Genomic DNA, 27,697 nt, shown 5'->3' with positions numbered 1-27,697 from the left:
CCCTGATGAGGGGCAAATCAAGATGCCAAGACCCAATCCGTGGATGCCGGAAGTATAATGCAAGTTCCCGTCGGCTTGGGGTGGGGGCAGGGAAATGGGGAATTACTGTTTATTCAGTGCACAATCCTTGTTTGGGAAGATGAAAACAGTTCTGGAAGTGGATGGTAGTGATGGTTGCACAAATATATGAATGTGCTCAATACCACTGAACTGAATACTAGGTATGGTAGTTAAAATGGCAAATTTTATGTGACATTTATTTTACAATAATTAAAAAAAAAGAAAGGAAGGAAGGAAGGAAGACCAAGGTTGCTTCATAAGACTTTCTAAACAGGGGGAATAGCAGGCTGGTGTGAGCTGGGGAAATTTTTCAGAGAACTGGTGGCTCCCCATTGCCCCCTCCAAGCCTGCTCTGTGCTTTCAGGCCTTCTTCAGCTTCCTGGCCCCACAGAGCTGCAGGGCTACCATGCCCAGCATCTTCCCACAGAGCCACCTGGCGCCCAGGGTGACCAGCAGCAGGAACAAGAAAACGTCCAGAAGGTACTGCTCATACCACGGCTGCTGGAAGCCATGGGGTTTGAGGTGTGCCGCGCCCCCTGTCTGGAGGATGTGGTCGATCCAACCCACCAGCCGCTGGGTGGGAGTCAGGGGGTGGGAGCGCCTGATGATGCTGGCGGCCACCGCTGCCGATTTGTACCTGTTGGCAGATGCACAGGTGGGTGTTACTCATGTGGTCTCCGAAGTCTTAGAGACCTCGTGCCTCACACACACACTTTTCACCATGTGCCCAAAGGACTCCCTTTCAAGGAAAAGTGTTGATTTGGCCTTGCCACTGTCCACCTGGGTCCCTTTGAAAAATTCAAACTGCCCTGGCAAAATAGCTCGGTTGGTAACAGCGTTGTCCTGAAGCACAGAGGTTGCCAGTTTGATCCCCGGTCAGGGCCCATACAGGAAAAGATTGATGTTCCTATCTCTCTCTCTCTCTCTCTCTCTCTCTCTCTCTCTCTTTCTCTCTCTCTCTCTCAAAATTAATACATAAAAATGTTTTTAAAAAAAGAAAAATTCAAACTGATACCTACATGTAAAGATCCCTGCTTAGTGCTAAAAGTGCTAAACTATAAAAAAAGTGACTAAGACTATACGGACTAGTCTCCATGCCAAAGAGGCTTATGATATACAATAGGAAAGTTGTACAGGATGAAAAGAGAGAGAGAGCCTACTTTGTGCTGGTGTCTAAGGTAGGTGACAAATGTGACTCCAGGGACTGTGGACCAGATAACGCCCTCACTTCCGGCTCCTGCTGAGCATGACACCGACCTGTGCTCAGAGGCGGATTAAGGTCGGTTGAGGCCCCGGGTGCAGAAGAAAAAATATTGGGCCCCTTAAAAAAAAGAGAGAGGGAAAATAAAAATACATGTTGACCATATTTTTAAATAAATAAAAAAATATTTATTTTTTTTATTTATGTGTGCCCACCCTTAAATCTGCCTCTGCCTGTGCTGGTGTCAGGGCGGGGCTGCAGATTTGCACAGGGCCACACTGAGACCTGTCCTGTGCTTGATCCAATCCTCTGCTGTCATCATCTTAAAATCCTTCAACTTAATAACAAAGGACCTCATATGTCCATTTTAAATTGGGCATCATAAATCATGTAGCTGGTCCTGATGCACAGTACCTGGGGACCTGCCCAGCCCAAATGACTCCTTCACAGGGCCCAGTGGGTGATGGCCATTTGGGCCTTGGTGTTTGAGAATCCAATGAAAGTTAAAAACTCATTCATCAGAAACTAAACATTTTCAACACAAGATACCAAATACAGTGGCACCTTGACACATGAATTCAATTCGTTTCATGGCCGAGCTTGTGACTCAATTTGTTCATGTATCAAATCAAATTTCCCCATTTAAATTAATGGAGTACAATTAATCTGTTCTGGCCCCCAAGAACCACACAAATTTTTTATATGCTTTTAAATAAGAAAATATACTTTATAAATAACAAATATATACATACATATATTACATACATACATATATATATATATACATACACATGCATAATAAGAGAGAATGTAAAGAAATAAACTGGTTTATAAAGTATATTTACCTTCAAAGTCAGGGGAAGATGCTGGCAGAGGGGGAGGAGACTGGTGGGGAGGTTTTTATTTTGTGCGCTATCGCCTAACATAACTTACTCTCTACACACTTAACACTACATTTAATTGGAAATTTTAACTTATACACTATGTATAATATGTAACTTTATTGCTAAACTTAATTGCTATTTTTTTACTTTGCTTAGTCATCATCTTCTTCACTGACTTTTGGCTTTTTTGCCACACTTTCACTTAGAGGCCATTTCAACAAAAACCTTTCCATAGAAGTTTGTTTCTTCTTCCCTTTCAGAACGTTCAGCAGGCTATCTAGTGGAGGGTGGCAGAAGCTCTTGATTCAAATATCTACTTGAGACTTAATGCAAAAAATCCCACAAGTGACTGCTCGTCTCTCAAATTGCTCGTGATTTAATGTGCTCGTGTGTCAAGGTACCACTGTATATATAAAATGTTGGTGGTATTCAGGCCCCCTGGAGCTTAACAACATCTCTAGGGCTGAGAACTTTAGGCTGTGTGGTTGTTTCACTGTCATCCAGCTAGAACTACATGCAGCTCTCCTGTGTGCAAGGTCATAGGTTAAGTCTTGAGATCTGATTTGGGATTGTAGCCTGAACCCCTGTTATTCAGTCCTTCTCAGTTATAGAAAAGAAATATATATATGTTTCTCTTCACGTGACATGGTGGTGCTGGATGGGAACTTACACAGGAAGTCTGTGGGTCCTTTTTACTGACTCACGTAACAGAAATTCATCACACTTACTCTGTGCTGGGCCCTGGGGGCAGAGGGGAAACTGAGGCAGCCCTTCAGATCGACTTCCCAGGGTAGGAGAGCAGATGAGAAGTTAAAAGGGCTAAAGAAATCGGGTAACTACAGATCCTGGGTAGTGTCAAGTGGAAGTGATAAATTAAGATTGGGATGGATAAGGGAGCCATCTAGTTAGGACTGTCAGACTGATGGCCTCTCCAGGGAGGCTGTGGGAGAGCTGGCGCCCAAAGTTCATGGAGGAGCCCTGTGAAGAGGAGGGAGCAGCTCAGACCAAGGGCCTGAGGTGTGGAGCAGTGTCACGAACCAGGGGACAGAAAGGCAACCTCCTGCTTCAGTTGGAATTCTACTACCAGCACCTCCAAAGTAAAGACCCGGCAAGGATGCCCTGTGGAAGTAGTTCAGGAGTCCCACAACCCAGAAGGTAGAAAATTGTACTCAGCATCTAACCTAAATTGCCTGGTCTTGCTCTCAGAGGAGAACAAGTTTCAGCTTCTATGCAAAGACCCTCACAGTGCCCTACGCTTCTGCTGTCTCCGTTCACCCTTGAGACCATCAGCCCCGACAGTTGCCTACCTCTCGTCCTCTATGACTTCCCGCATCTTCCGAGCCAATGTCTTGGCCTTGATCTGGTAGAACTGGATGGAGATACCAAACTTTTTGGCTTCTACTCGGACCATGTTTCCAGGCTGGTCTAATAAGATGGGAACTCCCACTATGGGCACACCATGTTGGATGGCCTCCATTATGCTATTCAACCCACCATGGCTGACAAAAAGACGGATGCGAGGGTGAGCTGTTGCAAATAAGAAAAACAGCAGAACATTTTAGGATGAACACCAGGGAACACCAGGGAAAGCAGCAAGGGCAAAGGAATAAACCCAGGAATCTCCAGATGTACTGTGAACACTGTAAAGATGATTTAACTTGAGACACATCTAAGGTGTACATTCCAACATACATGATTCCAAGACTTGTTCTTGCCTCAGCCAGAACACAGTCAAGGAATTCTGTAGAGAATAATGCAAAGCAAGGCACATATCTCCATCCATCCATCCATCCATCCATCCATCCATCCATCATCCACCATCCATCATCCATCAATCCATCAATCCATCATCCACTCTATCCAGTGCCTCTCTTTGATGCTTTCATGTTTGTTCTCTCCCCCCCCCCCCTCTTTAGAGCAATCTTCTCTTAATTTCCCCCCTTCTATGAATTCCTGGCTTATTCATTGACATCACAACTCCTAGGGCACTCATAAAACTTACACTGTATGTGATGTCTCCTCAAATACATGAGAAGCCCCCTGAAAGCAGAGACCCTACGACTCAGTATTTCCAGCTTCTGCCACTCCATCTTGCCTTCATTTAAAGGTAACTAAAATGACTGTGAATAACAAAGAGTTAATCTCAGCCTGTGCCACTCAGCTGGGGTGTGCATCCAAACCTTTTGTCTCTTCTGTGAAGTGAGAATCATTATGTCCCAACCCAGACCTAAAGAAATTCACTTGCAGATGTGTCTCCAAAGATATGTTCCTTAAACTCCACAGTTTGTTTTGAGTGGTAATCTTGATTCTGAGCCTTGGATCCACTCAGCAGCTATGGCTGTGAGGAGTCTCTAAGAAGTAGCACTGGGCAAAAAGAAAACCTTCTGTGTGGGGGGGGGAGGAGGGGACTCTGGGACCAGCGATTCAGTGCATCAAATAACTGGCCAGGAGATTGCTCAGAATGGTGCTCAGATTGGCACTCAGGTATTTTGGCACAACACAAAGACACTATTGGCATCAATGATGTAAAGGTATGAGTTGCTCACACTTTAGTATCTTAGGATGTATCTCTGAGTGGAAAGATGGGAGGTGTGTGTGTGTGTGTGTGTGTGTGTGTGTGTGTGTGTGTGTGTGTAAGATCACATGGATGTACAGGTGTTCATAAAGCCACTAAGTATAGTGGCAACAAGCACCCTGGTATGTGTTCTCAGAGTCACCAATGGTTTTGGACTCTGGGTGACCTTGTTCAAGACCAAATGCAGTACATCAAGGTGACTTTGATGGTGGCCAATAGTGGACCTGAGACAGAAAAGAATGAAAGGGAGATGGCTGTTTAGCCATCTTATCTCATTGGAAGTGTGGCCTGATTTCCCATGAACTCCAGCTGGCTGCTGCACGACTGCCATTGGGACACTTAGTCTTAGCTAAGTGCTGCTCCTCTTGTCCTGAGGGATTGCCCAACTAAAGGTTAGCGCCGTGATAAGCCCTAAACACACAGACACAAAAGGAGAGAGGCACACCTGGGCAGTCCTTACCCAGGAGGTCACACTGAGGAAGCCAGTCCATGATTTTCACATTTGTTGCCAATTTGACATCTTTGGGCCAATGAGAAGGATTAAACTTTCATATCACCCCTTGAGGCAGATAACCAAAGGCACTGTTCATCTCCTTAAGAACCTCCCTGGATTTAGCAATGCTCACCATAGAGCCCAGGGCCACAAGGACAAAACCAGTCTCTAAACTTGGTGACGAAAGTCTCAAATTCCTGGAAAGAGGTAAGAAAGGAAAGGAGGCGAACAAATTTGTCACAAAAGCCTAGTCAGCCATGCAATGAGAGAAAGGATGTTTATTAACATACCCTTTTGTCACTTCTGGAGCTCACGGTCCTGAAACTATGGTCACATCACCCTCCGCAGACAGTTCTGCACTCTCTGCATTGTGCTCACAACCATGCTGTTCGTGGGAGCATCTTTTGTCTTGGAAACCCTAAGGCTAGTGCCAGAGCGATCCAAGACCCTCTACTCATTTCAGGTCCACTGAGACATGGTTACTGGGGAGTTTTCCGAAGCCAGAGGAGAGGTGGCAGTGTCGGGAACATTGCTGGTGGGAGTGACAGTCAGACAGAGGGAGGCGGTCCATCGGGGGGTTGAATGGGGAAGCTGGGAGAAGCCTGCTGGCATAAGAAGAGGTAGAAGACTCCTCCCCTCTCGCGGCCAGTGCACCATGATACCCCGTGAGAGTCTCGGCCTCTGATCTTTGTAATTCACCTTCTCCCTCAGTGGTTCATCCATGGGGCTATAGAATATACCCCCATGAGATTTTTAAGAAGCAGCAAGTCTAGACTTGGGCACCTCATTTTTTCAAGTCTACCATGCAGTCCTTCAGGCAGGGGAACCTAATGTAATCTCGGTATTAACACAGTTTTACTAATTCTGACTTTCAAATATTTATTTTTACCCTCTGGACATCTGTGACTTGCCACCAGTTCCCAGACCTTCATCCTCTGAAGGTGATTCTTTCTAGCAAGACAGTGTCTGATTTATCATCTCAAAGGACCACTTTGAAAATAGCCTGGTCATCTTGTATAACCATGAAAGCAATAGGATATAAAAATTGGAAAACAGAGAGGACAAAATATTTTTTTAAAGCCCACCATGTCACAGACCTACAACCCTTCCTCCCATTCTGCTTCTGCCTAACAAGTCTGTCCCCCTGCGCTGTGGCCACAACCTGGTACACTCTCCTGCTGGATGGGTCCTCTTGCAGTCTGACCTGACTACATTTGTGTGATAGAATCTTCCACTCTACCTCGGCACTGTGGGCCCCCTCTCCTCCCAGCTCCATTCCTAAAAGATCCTGCCATCAAGTCAGAGCACAATCAGCCTATGAGTCACTACCCAAATCTTCCTGATCACTCAGTGCAAGGTCAGCAGAAGGAGGGTGGACATGCCCCTGGAGGCCCAGGCCCAATCAGCATGCTCCCTGGCTCTGACGTGGATGGTAGTGGGGAAATCAGGTACAGCACCCAAGCCTCTGTCTCCTAAAAAAAATGGAGACCATCACACTATACAAATTTCACAAAACGGCAACCCTGTGCTGATGGGCAGCAGGCAGCCCACTCATCTCAGCTCCCCTTCATTTTGAAAACTTCCATGGCCGGGACTCTGAGTCTAGGCTTTGCATTCAAATGGACTGAGCACCTTTTACAACTTCTAATGCCCAGGCTTGACCCAGACTCATCCCATCAGGAGGTGGAGTTAGGAACCAGGGCTTGACAGGCTGGGGACGCTGGAGATGGGGCCTGCAGCTCTCACTGTCAGGCCCATACAGTCCCACCTTGGCTATACCATGTTTCTCACAATGTTGTGTGTTTCATGGTGAGTCACTCATCTCCCAATAATCCCTGCATGTGACATGCTTACAATGCACTTCCTGCACATATAATCATAAAAAATGCATACGAAAATGCCCACATATTAAAAGGCTTACCCCAACAGACAAGGCCAACATAAGGCCAAGAGGACCATTTAAGGAGGCCCTCAATCTCAGGGATGTTCAAGCACTAACAGTGTACCTGCATAGCCTTGCAAGTGAGTACTTCCTTAAAAAATATGCCTCAGGTGCCTCCCTGGTTTCACCCCATCAGGCCCAGTATTCCACTGCCAGGGGCACCCACAAAACCTCCAAAGCCCTTTGCATGACATCCACGTTCAGCCAAGGTGGTACTTACTTGTGATACCGGCTTACTAGGCTTTGCCATTATGCCCCCAATATATACAGTGTTGGGAAGCAAAGGCCAAGCAAATTCAAAGACAAAGTCAGAGTTAATAAAACACAGGGCCCTGGCCAGTTGGCTCAGTAGTAGAGCATCGGCCTGGCGTGCGGAGGTCCCAGGTTCGATTCCCGGCCAGGGCACACAGGAGAAGCGCCCATCTGCTTCTCCACCCCTCCCCCTCTCCTTCCTCTCTGTCTCTCTCTTCCCCTCCTGCAGCCAAGGCTCCATTGGAGCAAAGATGGCCCGGGCGCTGGGGATGGCTCCTTGGCCACTGCCCCAGGCGCTGGAGTGGCTCTGGTTGCGGCAGAGCGACGCCCCGGAGGGGCAGAGCATTGCCCCCTGGTGGGCAGAGCGTCGCCCCCTGGTGGGCGTGCCGGGTGGATCCCGGTCAGGCGCATGCGGGAGTCTGTCTGACTGTCTCTCCCCATTTCCAGCTTCAGAAAAAATAATAATAATAAATAAATAAAATAAAATAAAATAAAACATAGCTCTGCTTTCCTTATGAGATGAGACAAAACTGGCCTAGAGCCTTCCGGAAAATGCTCCCTGATGGTGTCGTCAAACGTAGACTGCAGCAGCCATTGCCTCCTGAAGAAGTTCAAGCTCATTAGAAAGTTCTTTACTCTGCCCCAGAAGTCCATGTGATCCGTTAACAAGGAATAGAACACTGGCACATAAGACACAGGGCTTGGTAGCCCGAGGTCCATCGTGCCAAACGTGGTGGTGAGCACAGACACAAACAGCTTCCCAAGCTTCTCGGCCACCAGGAATGAACAGTAGTCAAAACTGTCAGCTATCACCAGGTCGATGTTTTCATCCTTTAGGGAATCCACGAGATCATGTCTCCTGAGCACATGGCTGCACTGAAGCGCCAGCAGTTGCATCAATTGTAATAAATTTTCAAATCTATGTCTATAAGAAGGGACAGAAGGGATAAGTGTTTGTTGGTGTGAATTTCACAGCACAGGAAAGAGTCCTGGGCTCTATAGGAAATATCCTAGGTAATGAAGAGCACATGTAGCAGTTGCCCTCCTGGTCGATCCTGAACACCCTCTTCTTGGCCACTCTGAGCAGATGTTCCACCCCTCCCCCTCTCCTTCCTCTCTGTCTCTCTCTTCCCCTCCTGCAGCCAAGGCTCCATTGGAGCAAAGATGGCCCGGGCGCTGGGGATGGCTCCTTGGCCACTGCCCCAGGCGCTGGAGTGGCTCTGGTTGCGGCAGAGCGACGCCCCGGAGGGGCAGAGCATTGCCCCCTGGTTCCTACTCACTCCAAATCCCAAGCACTCTCTACCCCAGTTCATTAGAAAATATATCTTTGAACTGTCAATTCTTGAAACCCACGGGCACTACTGAATCACATTAACTGAGAACAAATTGTTGTGTTGGGCCCTCTGCTCTGGGTGCCGTCTCTGACCATAGCAGACCTCACAGACTTCTTTCTGCTTGGTGTATCCCCTGATGTTCTCAACCTTTATCTTCATACCAATGTACTATGAATGATTTTGCCGTTTACTCTGCCAAACTCTGGAAGTCATTTAGTGACACAGTCCCATAAATATTGATGATATAGGCTATTTTTAAAAACCACTGTGTATTCTGTAAATGACAGTCTCTCTCACCCAAGGGACTCTTTGATCATATTAGAACACAGAATCCCAGCTGAAAATGGGAAGTCCAACTTTCTATGTCCATGGGTTAAGCAATTTAAAAAAGCTTGATTTTTGAATACTTAATTCCTCTTCAGTATTGGCTGCAGTGAACAGAGAAGATAATGGCAAAGCTTAACTGATGTGTAATTCAGACTTTGCCTATGGGATTTTCTTCTTGCAATGCTTTCCGATCGCTTCCTGTATAGAATGTAACCCTGTTTCTTATTTGTACAAGCACAGGGAAATAAATGAGGATAACCGTCTACACTATGCCAAATTATCAGAGGTAACAGGTGCCACAGCTCAAGACACCAGGGGCCTCAGGGAGGATTCAGAGAATCAACACCAACTGTATACATTGCACCATTGCCTCCAGGACAAAGAAGACCCAGAGGCTGAGAACTCATTAACAATATGCAGATCTTGGCTTGATCATTAGGATCAACTGCAAATCACACAACAGAAGAGATTGGTTAAAGTTATTCAATTTTTTAAGATTTCACATAACAAACAGAGTGATTGCTAAATATTTTGGACAATTTCAGTTATGCTAGAAAAATTCCTAAAAGATAACTCATGGTCTTAAAATTAATTTAAAAGTTTTCAAGAATGCATAGTTACTCAAACCTGTTCTTAAAAATATTAAACTAAGGGAGAAGAGACAAAGCATATAATAATATATAAATATAAATATATATACTACATATATATTATAAATAAAAATATATAACTAATCAGCAAGACAAAATAAATTAAATGTTAAATGAGTAGGTTAGGTCAGACCTATACAGGAGGTACTGTGGTCCTTCAGTTTGAGTAGGAAGAAAGACTTAATTAAAAAAATATATTTTTAAATTTCTTTTAAATCTTATTTGAGCAGGACATGAAGAGTAAGTAGAATTTTTAAAGTAAAGAAAAAAAGAAAAATAATAAGAAGAAGGTGAGACTACTGTAATTTATAGAGATAGACATGGATTTCTGTCTTTCCATTTTTATGTCTAAGATTAAGAAATTATATGTTCCTTTCCATTCCAAATGAAGCATAAGGAGTCAGCTTCATGTCTTATTGCATGAGGGTGATGGCTATTTAAAACCACTTTCCACCTGACCTGTGGTGGCACAGTGGATAAAGCGTGGACCTGGAACGTTGCATATGAGAAGTAACAACTATGAGTTGATGCTTCCTTCTCTTCCCCCTTCTCTCTCTCTCTTTTCTTTCTTTTTTTAAAATTTTTAAAGGATTTTATTTATTCCTTTTAGAGAGGAGAAAGAGAGAGAGAAGTGAGGAGCAGGAAGCATCAACTCCCACATGTGCCTTGACCAGGCAAGCCCAGGGTTTCAAACTAGCAACCTCAGCATTCCAGGTCTATGCTTTACCCACTGTGCCACCACAGGTCAGACTCTTTTTTCTTTCTAAAATCAATAAATAAAATCTTTAAAAAAAAAAATAAAAAGGGAGTGATGTCAGAGAAATACCATCGTGAGGGGTGCTCCCGATCTCTCTCCTTGAAATTTCAACAAATTCAACAACTAAAGACAGAAAAAAATCTCAGGAGCATCTGAAATATACACACACCAGACAAAGGTATGGTTGGGTGAAAAGGTGGCTGAATATATAATCCACTCTGAAGGAAATAAGATGGAGAACAGAGCATTCCACTTTCTTCACTGATCTCGAGAAGGGCCATTTTCATCTGGAACCGAGAGAAATGAAGGATCTGGGGCAGAGGGAAGAAGCTGGGATAGGGCGGATAATCAAGCCGAGGAGAGCACGTCTGCTAGGCCTGAGAATGCGGATGCAGACGCAGGGTGAGCATGGGCGGCAGGCTCCTACAGAGGTTGCCTGTGTGAGTTGCCCACGGAGGCTGGTGACGGAGCAGCTTTGTGCACTTCTGGGTCTGCAATCACGGGCGGTGTGCAAGTGGCTCCACCTGGTGCCTCTGGCATAGGTACATGTGCTCACGAGCTAAAGGGCTTAGCCCAAGAGTATTAGCGGTGAATATCTGCATGGGCTGCAGCCAGCGTTTTTGTGTAGTCCTGGCTCCCCAACTAACAGCACAGGAAGTGCACAAGGGCTGGGATCCCTAGGCCTGGACCTGTCCAGGCAGGGCGCCTCTGTGAGCTGATACAGGTCTCAAAGCGCATTCCTGCATTCCAGCACTGACTGAGATCACAGGCGTTGTGTGCCTAAGTGGGCAGGAGCAGACCTCCATGTGCGCTGCGGAAGTTGTGGTAGCTACATGCACACATGGCTTGCTGCAGGCTACCAAACAGGGCATAAGGGAGAAGCCTGTGGAGATTAGATCCACGGAGCACTGAGGCATACTAGACATGCCCGGGGGCCCTTAGGAAGGCTCCTGATCTGCAGTTGGCTCCCAGCCCACAGCACACTGAGATGTGCTAGACCTGTCCACTGGCCCTTAGAAAGGCGCCAGACCTGCAACCCGCTCCCAGCCCTCTCTGTTCTCGCTGGTGGCTCTGGTTGGCACAACACAACCCAGAACTGTGCTTTGAGTGGTACTGGAGGAAGCACCTGGCTGTTCTTAGAGCCGTGATGGTGAACCTTTTTATAAAAACTGCCCACTTTTGCAGTGCTGTTCAACCTGGTCCCTCCTGCCCACTAGTGGGCATTCCAGCTTTCATGGTGCTAGTTCAGGAAGGAGAGATGTGTAGAGAGGCACCTGGAAAACTAACTGAGTCTACCATTGCCAGAGCCTCCAAACTCTAACAATCCCCACCTTCTGTTACATCCTGGCGAGATAGGCCACAGCAGACACAAAGTAAATTTTATAAGTTTTATTGCAGACCTGCACAGGGACTGCAGGCAACCCATGCAAGGGAGCACTGCAGCCCCCCAAACCTGCACAGGGATGCAGGTAACCCACACAGGGGAACACTGCAGCCCCCCAAACCTGCGCAGGGACTGCAGGCAACCCACGCCTCCGAAGAGACTGGAGTACTGCAGCCAACCAAACCTGCGCAGCCAACAAACTGCGCAGGGACTGCAGCCCCCCCCAAACCTGCATAGGGACTGCAGCTCCGAGCTTCTAAAATGGCTCCTTTTTATAGGATGGCTATCTAGGATGAGCAAGCATCATACAGAAGCTGATGTGGCTGTTAGTCATTGGCTAGGGAGGTTGTGCGCAGTTACATGGGGGGGTATTGCTCAGTGGAGAATTTCAAACATAAACTTCTGATAAGGGTCTCTGACTCAATGCAGGATGTTGCTGAACTCTTTGTTCTCAGCGTCACAGGGACCTTGTACACTCTTGGCAGCCCCAGCATGTCAGTACTCCCTGAATCTAACATTCCCCCATTTCTTTTGGGCATAAATCAAATCCTTGATTCTTCATCAGTGGGGAGAATGGTATAAAGCTGGGGCTTATGAGAATTTTCTACTTTAGCTGTAGCTATAAGCTAATTAGGTCAGGGGTCCTCCCTAGTATGTGCTGGCACGCTGATAGTGTGTCCTTAGTACTACAAGCTTTATGGACTAATTTCTTTCTGCCTTGTATCTTTCTTCTCTGTACTAACTTCTTACAACTTGCACAAACCTTTTGCAACTTATACAAACTTTCTGCAACTTACACAAACCTTCTGCAACTTACATAAACCTTCAACTTTTATGCACTTTCTTATCCAGAAATAACTGGCCTTTATAATAACTTACTTTTTCCTTTCCTTTTTAAAAGTACCTTTACACCTTATACCTTTTATTATTAAAATCATACAATTCCTTTCTAATTCATCAGAACTCTTAATTTTTAAAAACCTTAACCTTCAGCAAAGACTAAGTTAGTACTAAGTAATCCTCTTTCAAAGATTGCTTTTGGAGGTGTCCTTTTCATAAGCAGCCTATTGGACACATGACCAATATTCATAGGTTATTCTATAGTGGTAGCTATGAGCACATATATAATTTTCATTTACCTTGTAGCTTCTCTCTCAGCCAAGGGACCTACACCCCTTTCTGTATGACTCATAGCAGTACATGCATCAAACCTTAAGATGACTTACTTGGCTTTCCTTTACCTTAGTTTCCCTCCCTCCCCAAAGTCTAATTAAAAGGAGGTCCTTAGTGAGCTTCTCTAGGCATTAGCCATGCGTGGACCAGTTAACTTCTGGTTTGTGGCTGAAGCAGGGCATGCGGTCCTTCTCAGGGTCAGCTTACAAGGGTTGGCGAGGTCAGTCTTCGCTGTCCACAAAGGTGTTTCTGCTGGGACTGCAAGCTTCAGCCGGCTGCGGTGGACCCAGGTAGGTATGCCTTCTACCTTGGCAGTAGTGGGAGTGGTCAGGTTCATGGTGTCTGGACCTGTCTAGGTGGGAGTCAGTCCTTGGGTGGTGTACTGCTAGAAGTGCCTCTTGGACAGTCTTTGAACAGTTTGCTGAGTAACCTATAAAACCTGTAAGTACTTAGGGAAAGGGTGTTACATTTCTACACTTTGCAGTTAGAGTTTAAGTCCTAGTGACCACTGCTTCTAGCTGGAATTAGCAGCAGGTCCCAGCCTATAATAGGCATGGGGCATTGAGATAAGAGAAATAAAGGAGATACTAAACATTAAATAAAGCAATAAAATCAGGCTGTCAATACCCACAGTAGAGATTTTTGAGGGATAAATAAAACTTAAATATTCAAGCAAGGCATAGTAGATGGCCCTTGTGTTTACAAGAAATGAGATTAGCTTATCTGCTACTTGGAAGAAATACCTTAGGCTCGTGAACGATGTCCTTGGGCCTCCAGTGGCAATTCCCAGTACGCTGGGCAAGGTCAGGTCACAGGTAGCTGGAGCAGGGCTAGAAGAGACTGAACTCTCCCTCCATGGAGCAAGGGGGCAGCTTACCTTCTCATGTCCCTCTTTCCACAGCACAGGTGTGTCAACCGGTGGGACCGGGAAGCCTGGCAGGCTTCAGTTCAATGACCTTTCTTTCCACTCTGGAGCAGGGCCTTGATGAAAGCTATGAAGCAAGCCCCTTAGGGCGCTGGAGCCAAAAGTTGGTATTTCCTGACTTCTTTTGGGCCTTTTTTGCCTTTTCTTTTACTTCCTTGGTCATTATAGACCTTAAAAGCCATGCTCAGATCTCACTGAGGGGCTTGACTAAGAGAGCAAAATTGGGAATATAACAACAGATCCTTGGTACAAAAAGGAAGTCTTTGTACTTGACAGACTATACAATTCTATTATGGCTAAAGCAGTGGGTTTAGAAGGGGCCATATTCCCTAAATCTTCTCCTCGGGTCTGGCTCCAGATAGGAGGTGGGGATTCCCCGGAGCCAAAGCAGAGGAGGGCAGAGGGCTGTAGCAAGTTGATGATAGCCTCTAGCTTACTGCACTGTTATCTTTTGCCTGACTAAGCAGTGGCTCAGCCCTTGAGCCGGTGCCCAATGGGGAGGATCAAGTGCCTGAAACTGTGAGGGGAGCCTGCCACTTCTCCTGCAGCCAGCTGCAGCCTGGCTGCCTTTTCTTTCTCTACCTCTGCTGCTATACTTGGCTGCACACTAACCATGCCACCTGCCTGCAGGTGGGTGCTGGTGATAGTACGCTAGACTCTCTATGTTTTCTATGGGTCTAGCAATCCTTGGTTTGGCCAGTCTGCTCTTAAATTGGCCATTCCAGTAGCAGACAAACAAACCAAATATGCACACAAAACAAACAAAACTTCTAAACCAAAACCAAAGGGAGAAGGCAGCGTCCTGCGTTCCCCGGCTGACCAGGTGGGGAGGAATCAGGTGGCGTCCCGCCTGCTCCACTACACCCTTTTCTAACCAGAGCTCTGTTTCCAAATATTCAAAGAGGAAGCTTATTTACCAAAAGCTTCCTTACCAAACAGTCTCAAGACTCCAAATGTTTCAAATCAGCCAAATTCAGTTTCCAAATGGCAACTGCCGGAGGCTGGCCAGCTACCAAAGTCTGCTGCAGCCCACTCCGTGAGGAGGGGTCTTACACGGTCTATCTCGCTGGGGCCTCCATCTGTTACATCCTGGCGAGATAGGTCACAGCAGACACAAAGTAAATTTTATAAGTTTTATTGCAGACCTGCACAGGGACTGTAGGCAACCCATGCAAGGGAGCACTGCAGCCAACCAAACCTGCGCAGCCAACAAACTGCGCAGGGACTGCAGCCCCCCCAAACCTGCACAGGGACTGCAGCTCCGAGCTTCTAAAATGGCTCCTTTTTATAGGATGGCTATCTAGAATGAGCAAGCATCATACAGAAGCTGATGTGGCTGTTAGTCATTGGCTAGGGAGGTTGTGTGCAGTTACGGGGGGGTATTGCTCAGTGGAGAATTTCAAACATAAACTTCTGATAAGGGTCTCTGACTCAATGCAGGATGTTGCTGAACTCTTTGTTCTCAGTGTCACAGGGACCTTGTACACTCTTGGCAGCCCCAGCATGTCAGTACTCCCTGAATCTAACACTACCAATGGACTGAGGCCAAGCCTACATCATTGCCATTGTGACACAATAGCAAATCTCTCTGCTCAAGAGCCACACAGGGGCAAAGCCTGTAGCACAGCATCCAGCACCCTGGGGACTTAGCTGTGAGGTTGCCCCAGCCACTGTTTGCAGAACAAGAGGCTCTAAGGCCATGTTGGTGAACCTTTTTATAAAAACCGCCCACTTTTGCAGTGCTGTTCAAAAAAAAGAAGCTACCTCTCAAAACCAGGAAAAAATTACCTTTTTTATAGTTTTTTTTCCACTTTGGTCATTGTATCTTCTTCCTTTTTATTCTTTTGAACTTCATTATCCATAGTTGTTACATTTTTCATTCTTGAGGGTTACACTTCAAAAACCTTAACTTTTTTTCTCATTCAATTGTCATTTATCAACAAATTATTTTACTTTGGATTCATATTTTTCTTTGTGGCATTTTGTGTGTTTTTTACTTCATTTTTTATCTCTTTGTCATTTTCCCTCAGTTCTGGCTCCCTGTTCTCTGTAGTTTTTGTTCCACTTATCATAATAAAATTTTCATCTTTTCACTGTACCTTTCAATTTTTTTTATTTTTAATTATCCCTTATTAGTGGTATTAACAAAACCACTCTCAAATGCCATTAAGAAAAAAGAAATCAAATATCATGGATACAAAAGACAGAGATGTAGCTCAGAGAGATGATGAAAAATCTCTAGAAAAAAAATTTTCAATTGCTTGAAAACCTTAGAGTTAAATAACAGAGAATTAAAAATTGAAGTCCTAAAAATACTCAGAGAAATACAAGAAAGCACAGAAAGGCAATTTAGAGAGCTCAAGAAACAATTCAATGAACAAAAAGAATACATCACCAAGGAAACTAAACTATAAAAAGGAACCAGAGATGAAAAAATACATGAATTGAAAAATGAGGTAACAAGCTTAGCTAATAGAATAGGCTAGATAGAGGAAAGAATTAGTGACATAGAAGACAGGCAACTAGAGACACTACAGAGAGAAGAGGAGAGAGAGTCACGAATTTTTAAAAATGAGAAATCCCTACAGGAATTGTCTGACTCCATCAGAAAGAGCAACAAAAGACTTCGAAGGATTCAAACCAGAGACTGAGACCGAGGTAGAAGCGTTGGAGAAGATTGTGTCCCTGGGAAAGTCGATGGGTCTGGAGGTAGATGAGGGTCATGTAAACGAGCTCCTTGAGGAACATGAGGAGGAATTCTCAACTGAGGAGTTGAAGGAGCTACAGATGATGCAACATACAGAGCTTCTGCAAGAGATTAGTAGTGAGGAGGAGGTAGAGTCGGAGGAAGTGATTTCTACAAGTGAAATTAAAGACATGCTAGCAATGTGGGAGAAGCTTTCAAGTTTCATTGAAAAGAAACACCCAGATAAAGTTTCAACTGGTTGTGCTTCAGCATTTTTTAATGACACTTGTTTGTCGCATTTCCATAACCTTTTAAAAGGCAGGCAAAGGCAAACCTCTTTGGATAGATTTTTATTCAAAAGTCCTGAAAGTGAAAGTGCCGAAAGTGCAGCCAAAAAGGCAAAAACAGGTGATGATTAAATGAAAAATACGTAATGTTAAGCTTAGGTTAAGTTTAAAGTTAAGAAAGTGGATTTTTACAATTAAGTTTATGTGGTTTCATTTTAAAAAATTGCAGTTTTAGTTTTGTTGAAAGTAAAGAAAATGCAGTTTTAGTTTACATTTAGTGTTAAGAAAGTGCAGTTTTAGTTTACGTGTCTACAGTGCCTGCATCCCTTCCTCCCTCCCTCCTCCTCTACCATTCACCTCCACTAGCCACACTCGTCTGTCTCCAAGGTAAGAATACAGTACTAAATAACACTTTCATTTATTTCATATATTTTGTTATGCATTGGTAAAGTATACATGTGTGTTTCTTAATTAAAAACATGTCTTTTTTATAATTTAGGATGGTTTGGGGATGTTTTACTGGGCTGGAACGGATTAAATCTATTTCAGTTATTTTAAATGGGAGAAATTTGTTTGATATATGAGTTGACTGACTTATGAGCTTGGTTACAGAATGAATTAAATTCAGATCTCAAGGAACCACTGTACCTGACTTCAAATTATATTATAGGGCCACGATAATCAAAACAGCATGGTACTGGCAGAAAAATAGACAGTCAGGCCAATGGAACAGAATAGAGAGCCCAGAAAAAACCCCACATATATATGGTAAAATAATCTTTGATAAAGGAGCAAAAAACACAATGGAAAAAAGAAAGCCTCTTCAATAAATGGTGCTGGGAAAACCGGAAAGCCACATGCAAAAGAATGAAACTGGACTACAGTTTGTCCCCTTGTACCAAAATTAATTCAAAATGGATCAAAGACCTAAATATAAGACCTGAAACAATAAACTACATAGAAGAAAACATAGGTACTCAACTCATGGACCTTGGCCATAAAAAGAATTTTATGAATTTGACTCCAAAGGCAAGGGAAGTGAAGGCAAAGATAAATGAATGGGACTACATCTGACTAAGAAGCTTTTGCTCAGCAAAAGAAACTGAGAACAAAACGAACAGACAGCTAACTAAATGGGAGATGATATTTTCAAACAACTGCTCAGATAAGGGCCTAATATCTAAAATATACAAAGAACTCATAAACCTCAACAACAAACAAGCAAACAATCCAATTAAAAAAATGGAAGAGGACATGAACAGACACTTCTCCCAAGAAGAAATACAAATGGTCAACAGATATATGAAAAGATGCTCATCTTCATTAGCTATTAGAAAAATGCAAATCAAAACTGCAATGAGATACCACCTCACACCTGTTAGATTAGTTATTGTCAACAAGACAGATAATAACAAGTGTTGGAGAGGCTGTGGAGAAAAAGGAACCCTCATTCATTGTTGGTGGGAATGTAAAGTAATACAACCATTATGGAAGAAAGTATGGTGGTTCCTCAGAAAATTAAGAATAGAACTACCATATGACCCAGCAATCCCTCTACTGGGTATATACCCCCAAAACTCAAAACATTGGTACATAAAGACACATGCAGCCCATGTTCATTGCAGCATTGTTCACAGTGGCCAGGACATGGAAACAACCAAAAAGCCCTTCAATATATGATTGGATAAAGAAGATGTGGTACATATATACTATGGAATACTAATCTGTCATAAGAAATGATGACATAGGATCATTTATGACAACATGGATGGACCTTGATAACATTATACTAAGTGAAATAAGTAAATCAGAAAAAACTAAGAACTGTATCATTCCATACATAGGTGGGACACAGAATTGAGACTCATGGACATGGACAAGAGTGTGGTGGTTACCAGGGATAGGGGAAGGGAGGAATGGGAGGGGGTAGGGGAAATGAGGAGAGGGAAGGGGGAGGGGAAGAAAGGAGAGGGAGGGGGGAGGGGAAGAGAGGGGAGGGAGGGGTGGGGGAGGGGAGGGGCATAAAGAAAACCAAATAAATGGGAGAAATTTAAAATTAAATAAAAGGTGGTGGAGGACAATTTGACTTTGAGTGATGGGTATACAACAGAATCAAATGTCAAAATGATCTGGAGATGTTTTCTCTGAAACTATGTACTCTAATTGATCAATGTCACCCTGTTAAAATTAATTGTCCAAACAAAATTTTTTAAAAAAATCAATTTTAATAAAATTTATGTTTTTCACTTTAAGAGCTTACAACATAAGAATTGGAAAAAATTAAAAAATAAAATAAAAAGGACCCAATGCTCAATTCTTAGGATATCAATGTTCTTAAGTCTTCCCTCCATGAATAAATATATATATTAAAAAAGAATGACAAATATGTGTCAAACATTAGCTCTGATTTTCCTACCAACAATGAGGGTTGAGATGCCCACGTTTCTGTGTTAGAAGATTGCAAGGAGATCCTAGAAGTAACAACCCCCACTTTCTATAGAAATACACATATGTTCTTAGTGGAGGAGGGAAAGTGCATAGTAAGGAAGAATCTCTACTGACTAGACTGAATGATTTGGTGTGAAATAATTATTTACACAACTCACTCTGTCATCTATCCCTTTGTTCACTCATACATCATCCATCCCATCTATCCATCATCCATCCATCATCCATCATCCATGCATCCATGCATCTATCCATCCATCCATCCATCCTTCCATCCATTTATTCATACTTTCTTATAAACTCAGTCTAAGCATCCATGTACCTACCTATTAATTTGTATCACTAAAATAGTGATTATTTGGTTCAAATAAGAAAAAGAAAATACCTGCCATTCAAAGCTTCCTCAATGAGAAAATTTAAAAACTTCTTAAATTCTTTGTTATAATCTTCAGGTGGATACCAAGTGATGACTTCGTATGATTTTTCCACATCCTTAAAATCTAGAAAAATAACAATCACTTAAAAATATTAAATATATCACACAACAGGATTAACATTAGCTTGATTATATCAACATTTGTTTGTTCCAATAAATTTACATGCACTTGAATGGTTGCCTTTTGAACCATTATTGTTTGGTTTGCTTTCTTATTCATTCAATCTTATAAACTGAAAACATTTATTGACAACCTTACAATGATTCAGGAATGCTTTTTAATTGAAAGTAATAAAAGCTTACATTTAAAGATTTTATTGAAGGTAGGGCTATTTGTCTCACTGGGAGGGAAGAAAACAAAATTAATTGAATTTTATATAATTTGTCTAGGTGGCGTACATCGGAAGTGGGATAGTATTATTTAAATAAAGGTTTCTTTCATTCCATAGCCTCTGCTCTTTCTGTCATGGATACATTTATTTTTATTACTTAAGTTGATACATCCAAATAGTAATTTGTTCCAGTAAAAAGTACTAAATGGCTTCGTTAAAATTGTAGTTTTCTATACCTCTACTTACACTTGGCTCCTCCCCTAGTACCCATGTCTAATATAATATGGGTCCATTTTTGATGTTTGAATGCTGACAGATTCCAAGCCCTATCTTACTCTCCTTTTTCTGGGCCCCATTTGGGAAAACTGGTAAGAAAGTCTGAGTGCTCTGTTCCTTCTCCCTAGTGAGAGTTTCAAAACATGCAAGTCAGGTCAATGAGGGTGAGCCCTCATCCTATCCCAACCCACTACCCACAGTGTAAACTCAGGCCAGTCCATCCTCCTCGCTCTGGAAAGTGATTTTTCAGATTTTCTTGGGAGACTGAATGCTCTTCCAAAATATCCTTATTATTTGAGTAGAAACATTTCATATTCTCAATGCCTGTGTGTCTTCCTCAGTCATAACATCCAACCAAATTGTGTGTAGGAGTTGGGAATAGGTTAATGTATATTCCATACATTGAAGCTCCCATAACCAGTCTTAGTGAAATTACTGAGTCTTTCCAAGTATCTACTGGAAAAGGCTTTGCAGTCATAGATTTGGGTAATATGTTCTTTTCAGCACCTATTTCAAACTTGCCACTTCAGTTTGCCTTACCTTGGAAGGTACAGTTAACTGGCTGCACATTGGGTACTTCACAATCTCACGATTGGCCATGACCTTTGTTGGCAAGACCTTCACCACATCCAGCTTTCTCGAGGAGCATGGGTATGGCATTACACAGAGTACATACTCTTCCAAGGAGATTAATCTGACAACTCGTTCAGTATAGAAAAACACTCACAAAGGGGCCCACACAAAGGGCTATGAGATTGCTTCCACAAAAGCTCAAGCTCCAGTACCCTTGTTAAATTCCTGGGAATCATTTGGCCAGTTAAAGTCATCTCTATCCCTGAAACTGTCAAGAAACAATACTGGGCTTCCAGTCCAAGATGATAGCATAAGAAAACCCTGAATTCACCTTCTCATATTCTATAAACACGTAGAATCTACACCTACAGACAGAGCAATTTCCCTTGAAGACAAACTGTAATGCTCATTCATTCCAAATGAGAGATCACCTAGAAATGCATTGGAGAGACAGAGACATGATGTTGTGGGAACAATCCCATCCCCAGTGCACTGGCGTGCATCAGGGAGAGGTCATTGACGTGCCATGTACAGACTCACATAGTGCCCCAAATGGCAAAAACGTCTGGTGTCTGTCCAAATTGTAATACAATAGGCACAGCCATCAGTGTCCCCCAAACTGTAGACGCTTCAGCAACTTCCTGTTATGCCTCCTGTAGTTCTTCTGACCACCTATAATGGCTGTATCAGTTTCCTACAGCTGCTTTAACAAATTACTGTAAATTTAGTGGCTTGAAACAACGCACATTTATTATCTTATAGTTCTGGAGATTAAAAGTCCAAAACACGTCTCACTAGGATAAAAGCAAGGTGGGGGCAGACCTGCATTCTTTCTGAAGGATGTAGAGGTTGAACTGTCTTGTCTTTTCCAGCTTTTAGCAGCTTTCTTCATTCCTTGGACCACGGCCTCCTTCCAATTGGCAAATCACATCTCTCTGACTTTTCTTAGCACCATCACATTTACTTTTGTATTCTCCTGTCACTGTTTTTAAAGAAGGACTTCTTGGAATTACATTGGGCCCATAGGGACAATCCAGGATCATTTCTCCATCTCAAGCTCTTTTTACAATCACATCTGCGAAGTCCCTTTGCCATCCGGCATATTCACTGGTTCCAGGGATTAGGACGTGGAGTATCTTTGGGGAACACTCTCTTCCCACTACATTCTGCTCTCTGTACCTCCAACACTCATGTCCATCCCACATGCACCTTATTTGCAGACATTGAGCCAAGCTCTACTCCTGAAGGGACAAATGAATATGCTACTTCAAAGCCTCAGAAATGCCCATTATTGGGGAATATTGGGAGAAACTCTAGACTCTTAAAACAGAAACTTAACGATAAGACTGGAGGGATTCATGAACTCCCCAAACTGTATATGGATTTTGATGCAAATATGTTTGTTAAAGGGGTGAATTGTTTCTCTGGATAAGAGTGAATTCCCATGCAGAACATCAAAATACAAGGTCTGTAGCTTTTAAAAGTTTCTCAAAGTTCTGGGGAACTACCAATTTAATTTTTAATCTAACATTTTAATTATATGTAATTATAATTTTTAAAATTCAGAACAATACAAAGGCCTGACCTGTGGTGGCACAGTGGGATAAAGCGTTGACCTGGAACACTGAGGTTGCCGGTTCGAAACCTTGGGCTTGCCTGTTCAAGGCACATATGGGAGTTGATGCTTCCTGCTCCTCCCCCTTCTCTCTCTCTCTCTCTCTCTCTCTCTTTCTCTCTCATTCCTCTCTCTCTAAAAATCAATAAATAAAATTTTAAAAAGTCTTAAAAAAAAAAGAACAATACAATATAGCTGTTTAATCAGATCTGCAGTAAAGGCAGTTATAAAAGATTATACCTATAAATGGTGTTCAGTAAAAAAATATAGAGCTTATTCTAGAAGGTGACTAAAATGGTTTTAAGCAGGAACTCCAACAAATGTTTGTATGCTATAATATTCAGAGCAGTGTTATTCACAATATTCAAAAGATGGAAAAAAAATGTCCACCAACAGATGAATGGATAAATTAAACACATATACACACAATGGAATATTATTCAGCCTTCAAAAGGAAGAAAATTCTGATACACGCTACAACTTGGATGAGACTTGAAGACATTATATCATTGGAAATAAGTCAGACAGCAAAGGAGAAGTACGGGGTGGGACAAAAGGAGGTTTCCAGCTGTGAGTACATGGAACACAGTTTACTCTTGCATTATTATACTGCTCACAAAAATTAGGGGATATTTCAAAAATGAATATGAAGCAATAAAATATCCCCTAATTTTTGTAAGCAGTATATTTATTAACTATTGTATTATTTTCTATACAAACAACTGTAACCCTACTTTATCCCCAGCCTGTATTGTATAATTCCACTTATATGAGCTATCCAGAATAGTCAAATTATAAGAGAAATAGAGTAGAATAATGGTTGTCAGGGGCAGAGGACAATAGGTAACTAGCAGTTATTGTTTAATGTGTACAGAGTTCCAGTTCATGATCATGAAAAAGTCCTGAAAATAGATGGTGGTGATGATTGCACCACAATGGGAATGAACTGAAGGGTCAGTAAACTTGACATTGTCAAGTTTATGTTATGTATATTTACCACAATAAAACATTTAAAAGAAATTTTCACAGGAAAAAAAAATACTGTTTTGAAACAATCTGAACAATAACAAAAAGTGAAGTCACCTTTAAAGTTTTATACTTTATCAGAATTTTGTTCCCCAAAGATGCTGTTTAACATTGGATTTTTTAAAAACAAAACTTCAGTTTTGTTAGATTGAGCAATCTAAAGCTTAAAGTCCTATATCCAACATAATCATTAACCTACCATGAGACCTTGAGTAAATTATTTAAGTTCTTTGGGCTGCTGTTTTCTTGTCTGTCAACAGAAAAGAGTTGGTAAGATTTATGTGCTAATATTAGCTGAAAATTGTTTGGATTCAATGACCCAAAAGAGTCTCCAGCACTGGCCAGGTAGCTCAGTTGGTTAGAGTGTCATCCCCATATATCAAGGTTGTGGGTTCTATTCCTAGTCAGGGCACATACAAGAATCAATCAATGAACACATAAATAAGTGGAACAAATCAATGTTTCCCTATCTTTTTCTCTATTAAAAAAAAAGAATCTCTACTCATAAACTCATGAGCATTCACTGTATTTTCAAGACAGTAAGATCATCTCAACGATAGATCCTCATCATATTTGCATAAATGACTCTCAGAGAAAGCTTCCTCAAATTTCAGACATCATTAAAAAAAAAGTAATCTATGCTATAGAAAAAGGAAAGTGATGCTTACCTATTAGAAATCTAAATGGCCGAACATTTCTATTCAACATATTTTCAAGCCATGTTATAAAGTGAAATTTACCAAAAGATTCTGTAATAATGTGAAGGGTTGTGTAGAATGAAGTAGATGTCCAGGTTAGGGAGGAAAATATAACACTACAGCGTGTGGAACTCTAGTCAACAAATTTAAGAAGTTTTCTAGCACCTTATATAAACACACACAAACACACACATTCATTTTTCATTCTTACAATCCAATTAAATTTTTAGAACTATTTGAAAAGCCCATCTACTCAAAAGTCATTGTTGTCTTTTGTCTGAATTGGAAGATATCAAGAATTAGTGGGAAAAAGATACCTGACATTACTGAATTTTCTCTCTGGCAAAACATGGCGACATTATGGCCATGATCGTGAAGAATCTGAGGTACCCGGTCCATCAGTAGATAATGACTTCCACCTAGAAACAATGAACAACTTCATTTTTGTAATGATGAGAATAGAAGTTCTGAGGATGATAGGATGAAAAAGCCAGATAAGGAAGAGAAGGGGTCTTGAAACAGAAAGTTGATGTTGAATAAAAGAGATGAACTTGATCAATTTCTCCATCTCCCTCTGAGTGAGCCCCTAGGTCAGGAGTTGGGAACCTATGGCTCATGACCAGATGTGGCTCTTTTGATGGCTGCATCTGGCTCACAGACAAATCTTTAATAAAAACATAATAATGTTAAAAATATAAAACATTCTCATGTATTACAATCCATTCATTTCCTACTGCTCATGTTCATGGTTGCGGGTGGCTGGAGCCAATCACAGCTGTCCTGGACAACACCAAATTTTTATTGGATAATGCGTAAGGTACACGGGTCGTTGTATGGCTCTCATGGAATTACATTTTAAAATATGTGGCATTCATGGCTCCCTCAGCCAAAAAGGTTCCCCCTAGGCCATGCACCCAGAGACTGCTGGCCCAAATCCCTCACTTGTGGCAGACTTCCATCAAATATTCCCTCTTGTGACTCATGGGCTCCCTCTCGGTGTGACGATGTCTCGGTGTTTATGCCTTGAGTTTCTGATGCGAAGGTACATGCTGCGTTTTAGCCAAGGTTTAGTGGAGACACCATGTCCTATAGAAATAACTGCACTGTTAGAAATGTTGGCATGTGAGTGTGGATGGTCTAACTAACTGACAATCAATGAGAGGCATTTCTGAAGTCTTTCTCTTTGGAAATTTGTGCTAGTATAGGAACCAGAAATGTTTGGATTTGAATATGAGTCCCAGAAACAGCGATTGGGGCAGAAGGACGTGGAGCTACCACTTGAAGTCAAAATCCTTGAGATTGAAGGCTTGGCAGGCTGTTTTATGTATTTGCTAGGCCGTTTCTCAGTCGAAGCCTGAATTTTACAGAACATCAAGTCACAATATCCAAGATAACGGTGAGTGCCTGGGGTGGGCCTGCAGGGCCCTACATACTTGAGAGACTGAGGCTCCACCCACCCTAGGACAATCTTGGGATCCTAAGGAAAGAGAAGATTGATTCTCAGGGAAGGTTCAAGTCCCATCACATCAATGTCTCCTCCTAGAACCAGTTTCAACAGAAGTCTTTTGTTTGAATCTAAGGTCCCAGCCACAGGGAAAGACCAGGAGAGAAGAGTTTGGAGATGAGTGTTAGAGGAGTGGAGCTGGTGTGGAGGAATGGTGTGGCTATTTCTGAGGGTTGTGTTTTTTTGAATATCCAAACTTGTATAGTCTGGAGTAATGGGATATATAAAGTACAGATCTCCCACACCTTTTGCCCACGTTTTAATCCTTGAAACACCTGAAAACTGGGAAGAAGATAGTGACCACATATGCACCCAATCATAAAGGGTCTCTGTGAGCTCAAGGGCATTCTGGGGTGGAGAGGAGGCTTCCAGCCCCTCACCTCACACCAGTCTGCCTGGCATCTGAGGCAAGAGAACAGGGACTCTTAAGAGGTGGGGAAGTTCTTTTACTTCATTGCTACTAACAATTAGGGAGATTTAAAATGTCAAATGGAATGGAATTACAGGGTTTCTTTAAGAGTGTGGAGAGGACCCTGGGGCTGGAGAGCCCGAGTCAATCCAGGTGCGGCTGTGAGAGATGTCTGGCGAGCTCTTGCAGAAGGCAACTTTCTCCCCCAACCCTTCACTTCCCGCTCAGGAAAATACCGTGGGGACCGAATCAGGGGATTTATGGTTCTTTCTAGCTCAAAAATCCACTAATTCTCGGTGATCTGAAAGATATCTAAAAGAGCTCACTGACTGTCCATTGAAATAGTCTTGAAAGAGCTCTATTCTATGATGACCCCTTTATCCTCCTATATTTTTCCCTTTTATCTTCTATTCACTTTGGTACAAAAGTAAAGGAAATAAAACTGAGGCCACAAAATGCAGAATTAACGGCCCCAAGAGTCGTTCAAAGAAGCCCAGCAGCAGGGCAGAAAGGAAGGGGGGGGGGATGCCCAGGGTCCACTCCTCAGCCCACCTGAAATCTCCAGGTTTCCTCTACATAACAACACTCCACCCTCCTGTCTTTTAAACATCTTCCCTGCTCCACCCTGGCTCCTGTGAAATCTCAGAAAGAAAGCTGCTGCTGCTCCCCAAGCCCCTTTCCCAGACCTCCAGGGGCCTTACGTGCGGGCCACCCTCTCCGGAACTGCTGCCTCCCTCTGAATGTCCACCTGCTCTCTGGAGGCGACCGCCGGGGATCCCCTGCACCGGGCTTGACCTACACATCTGTCCCCAGCCCCTCACCATACACACAAAGGCGCCCATCTCTTCATCCTCCAGGAAGGGGCAAAACCTGCCCAACGCTGTTTGCAAGAGCCTTGGATTGGTTTCCCAGGACGCACTTGTCTGAATTCTTCGGTCAAGCACACACCCATAAAAGTCACAGTGAGGATTTTGGCAGCCTCTGAGAGCAGCAGCCCAAGCAGAAGGAAGCCCACTAGCAGCAACGCCCGCTGCCCCGCCATGCTCGCTCAGGTAGAAGCAGCGGACCGCGCCCTGCGCTGTGGGCCCTGCGCGCGGCCACGCGGAGGCACCTGTGCGCCCCCGCACGGGAGGAAAGACGCTGGTGAGAGCTTGCGAAGAGGCAAAAGAAGGCTCTCGCCTGATTCTCTCCCGTCGGTCCCCCTTAGCCCTTCTGCCACTCCGCCCTTGGTGCACGCCCCACTAGGTACTCTGCTCTGTCCCCATCCCCGTTAGCGGGAAGGAGGGGTTAGCCAGCTGATACTTAACCCCTCTGACAGCTAATTCCCACACTCTCTTTATAGAAAACACTCCGACCCAGGAAAGGTGGGGACTTATGAAACCATGTCTGTGACAGTTCCACTTAACAGGGACTGAGCCTCATCTCCGTTTTATGGACCCTTCCCTGAACT

At 43.2% G+C, this 27,697-nt stretch overlaps 1 protein-coding gene across 1 annotated transcript; it reads right to left on the bottom strand.

Annotated features, from left to right (window-relative positions):
• Positions 1-248: 248 nt before the first annotated feature.
• UGT3A2 (UDP glycosyltransferase family 3 member A2) lies at positions 249-27,444 on the bottom strand. Its single transcript, XM_066360860.1, is given in 9 exon segments — positions 249-697; positions 3,453-3,672; positions 5,181-5,377; positions 5,379-5,410; positions 7,376-7,487; positions 7,910-8,332; positions 19,764-19,878; positions 24,652-24,753; positions 27,196-27,444. Coding segments are annotated over 9 exon segments (1,572 nt in total). The 5' UTR covers positions 27,290-27,444; the 3' UTR covers positions 249-420.
• Between the last annotated feature and the right edge of the window lie 253 nt (positions 27,445-27,697).

The sequence above is a fragment of the Saccopteryx leptura genome, chromosome 1 (genome assembly GCF_036850995.1).
Source record: "Saccopteryx leptura isolate mSacLep1 chromosome 1, mSacLep1_pri_phased_curated, whole genome shotgun sequence".
Classification (NCBI taxonomy): domain Eukaryota; kingdom Metazoa; phylum Chordata; class Mammalia; order Chiroptera; family Emballonuridae; genus Saccopteryx; species Saccopteryx leptura.
This window is presented reverse-complemented; position numbering and strand designations above follow the sequence as displayed.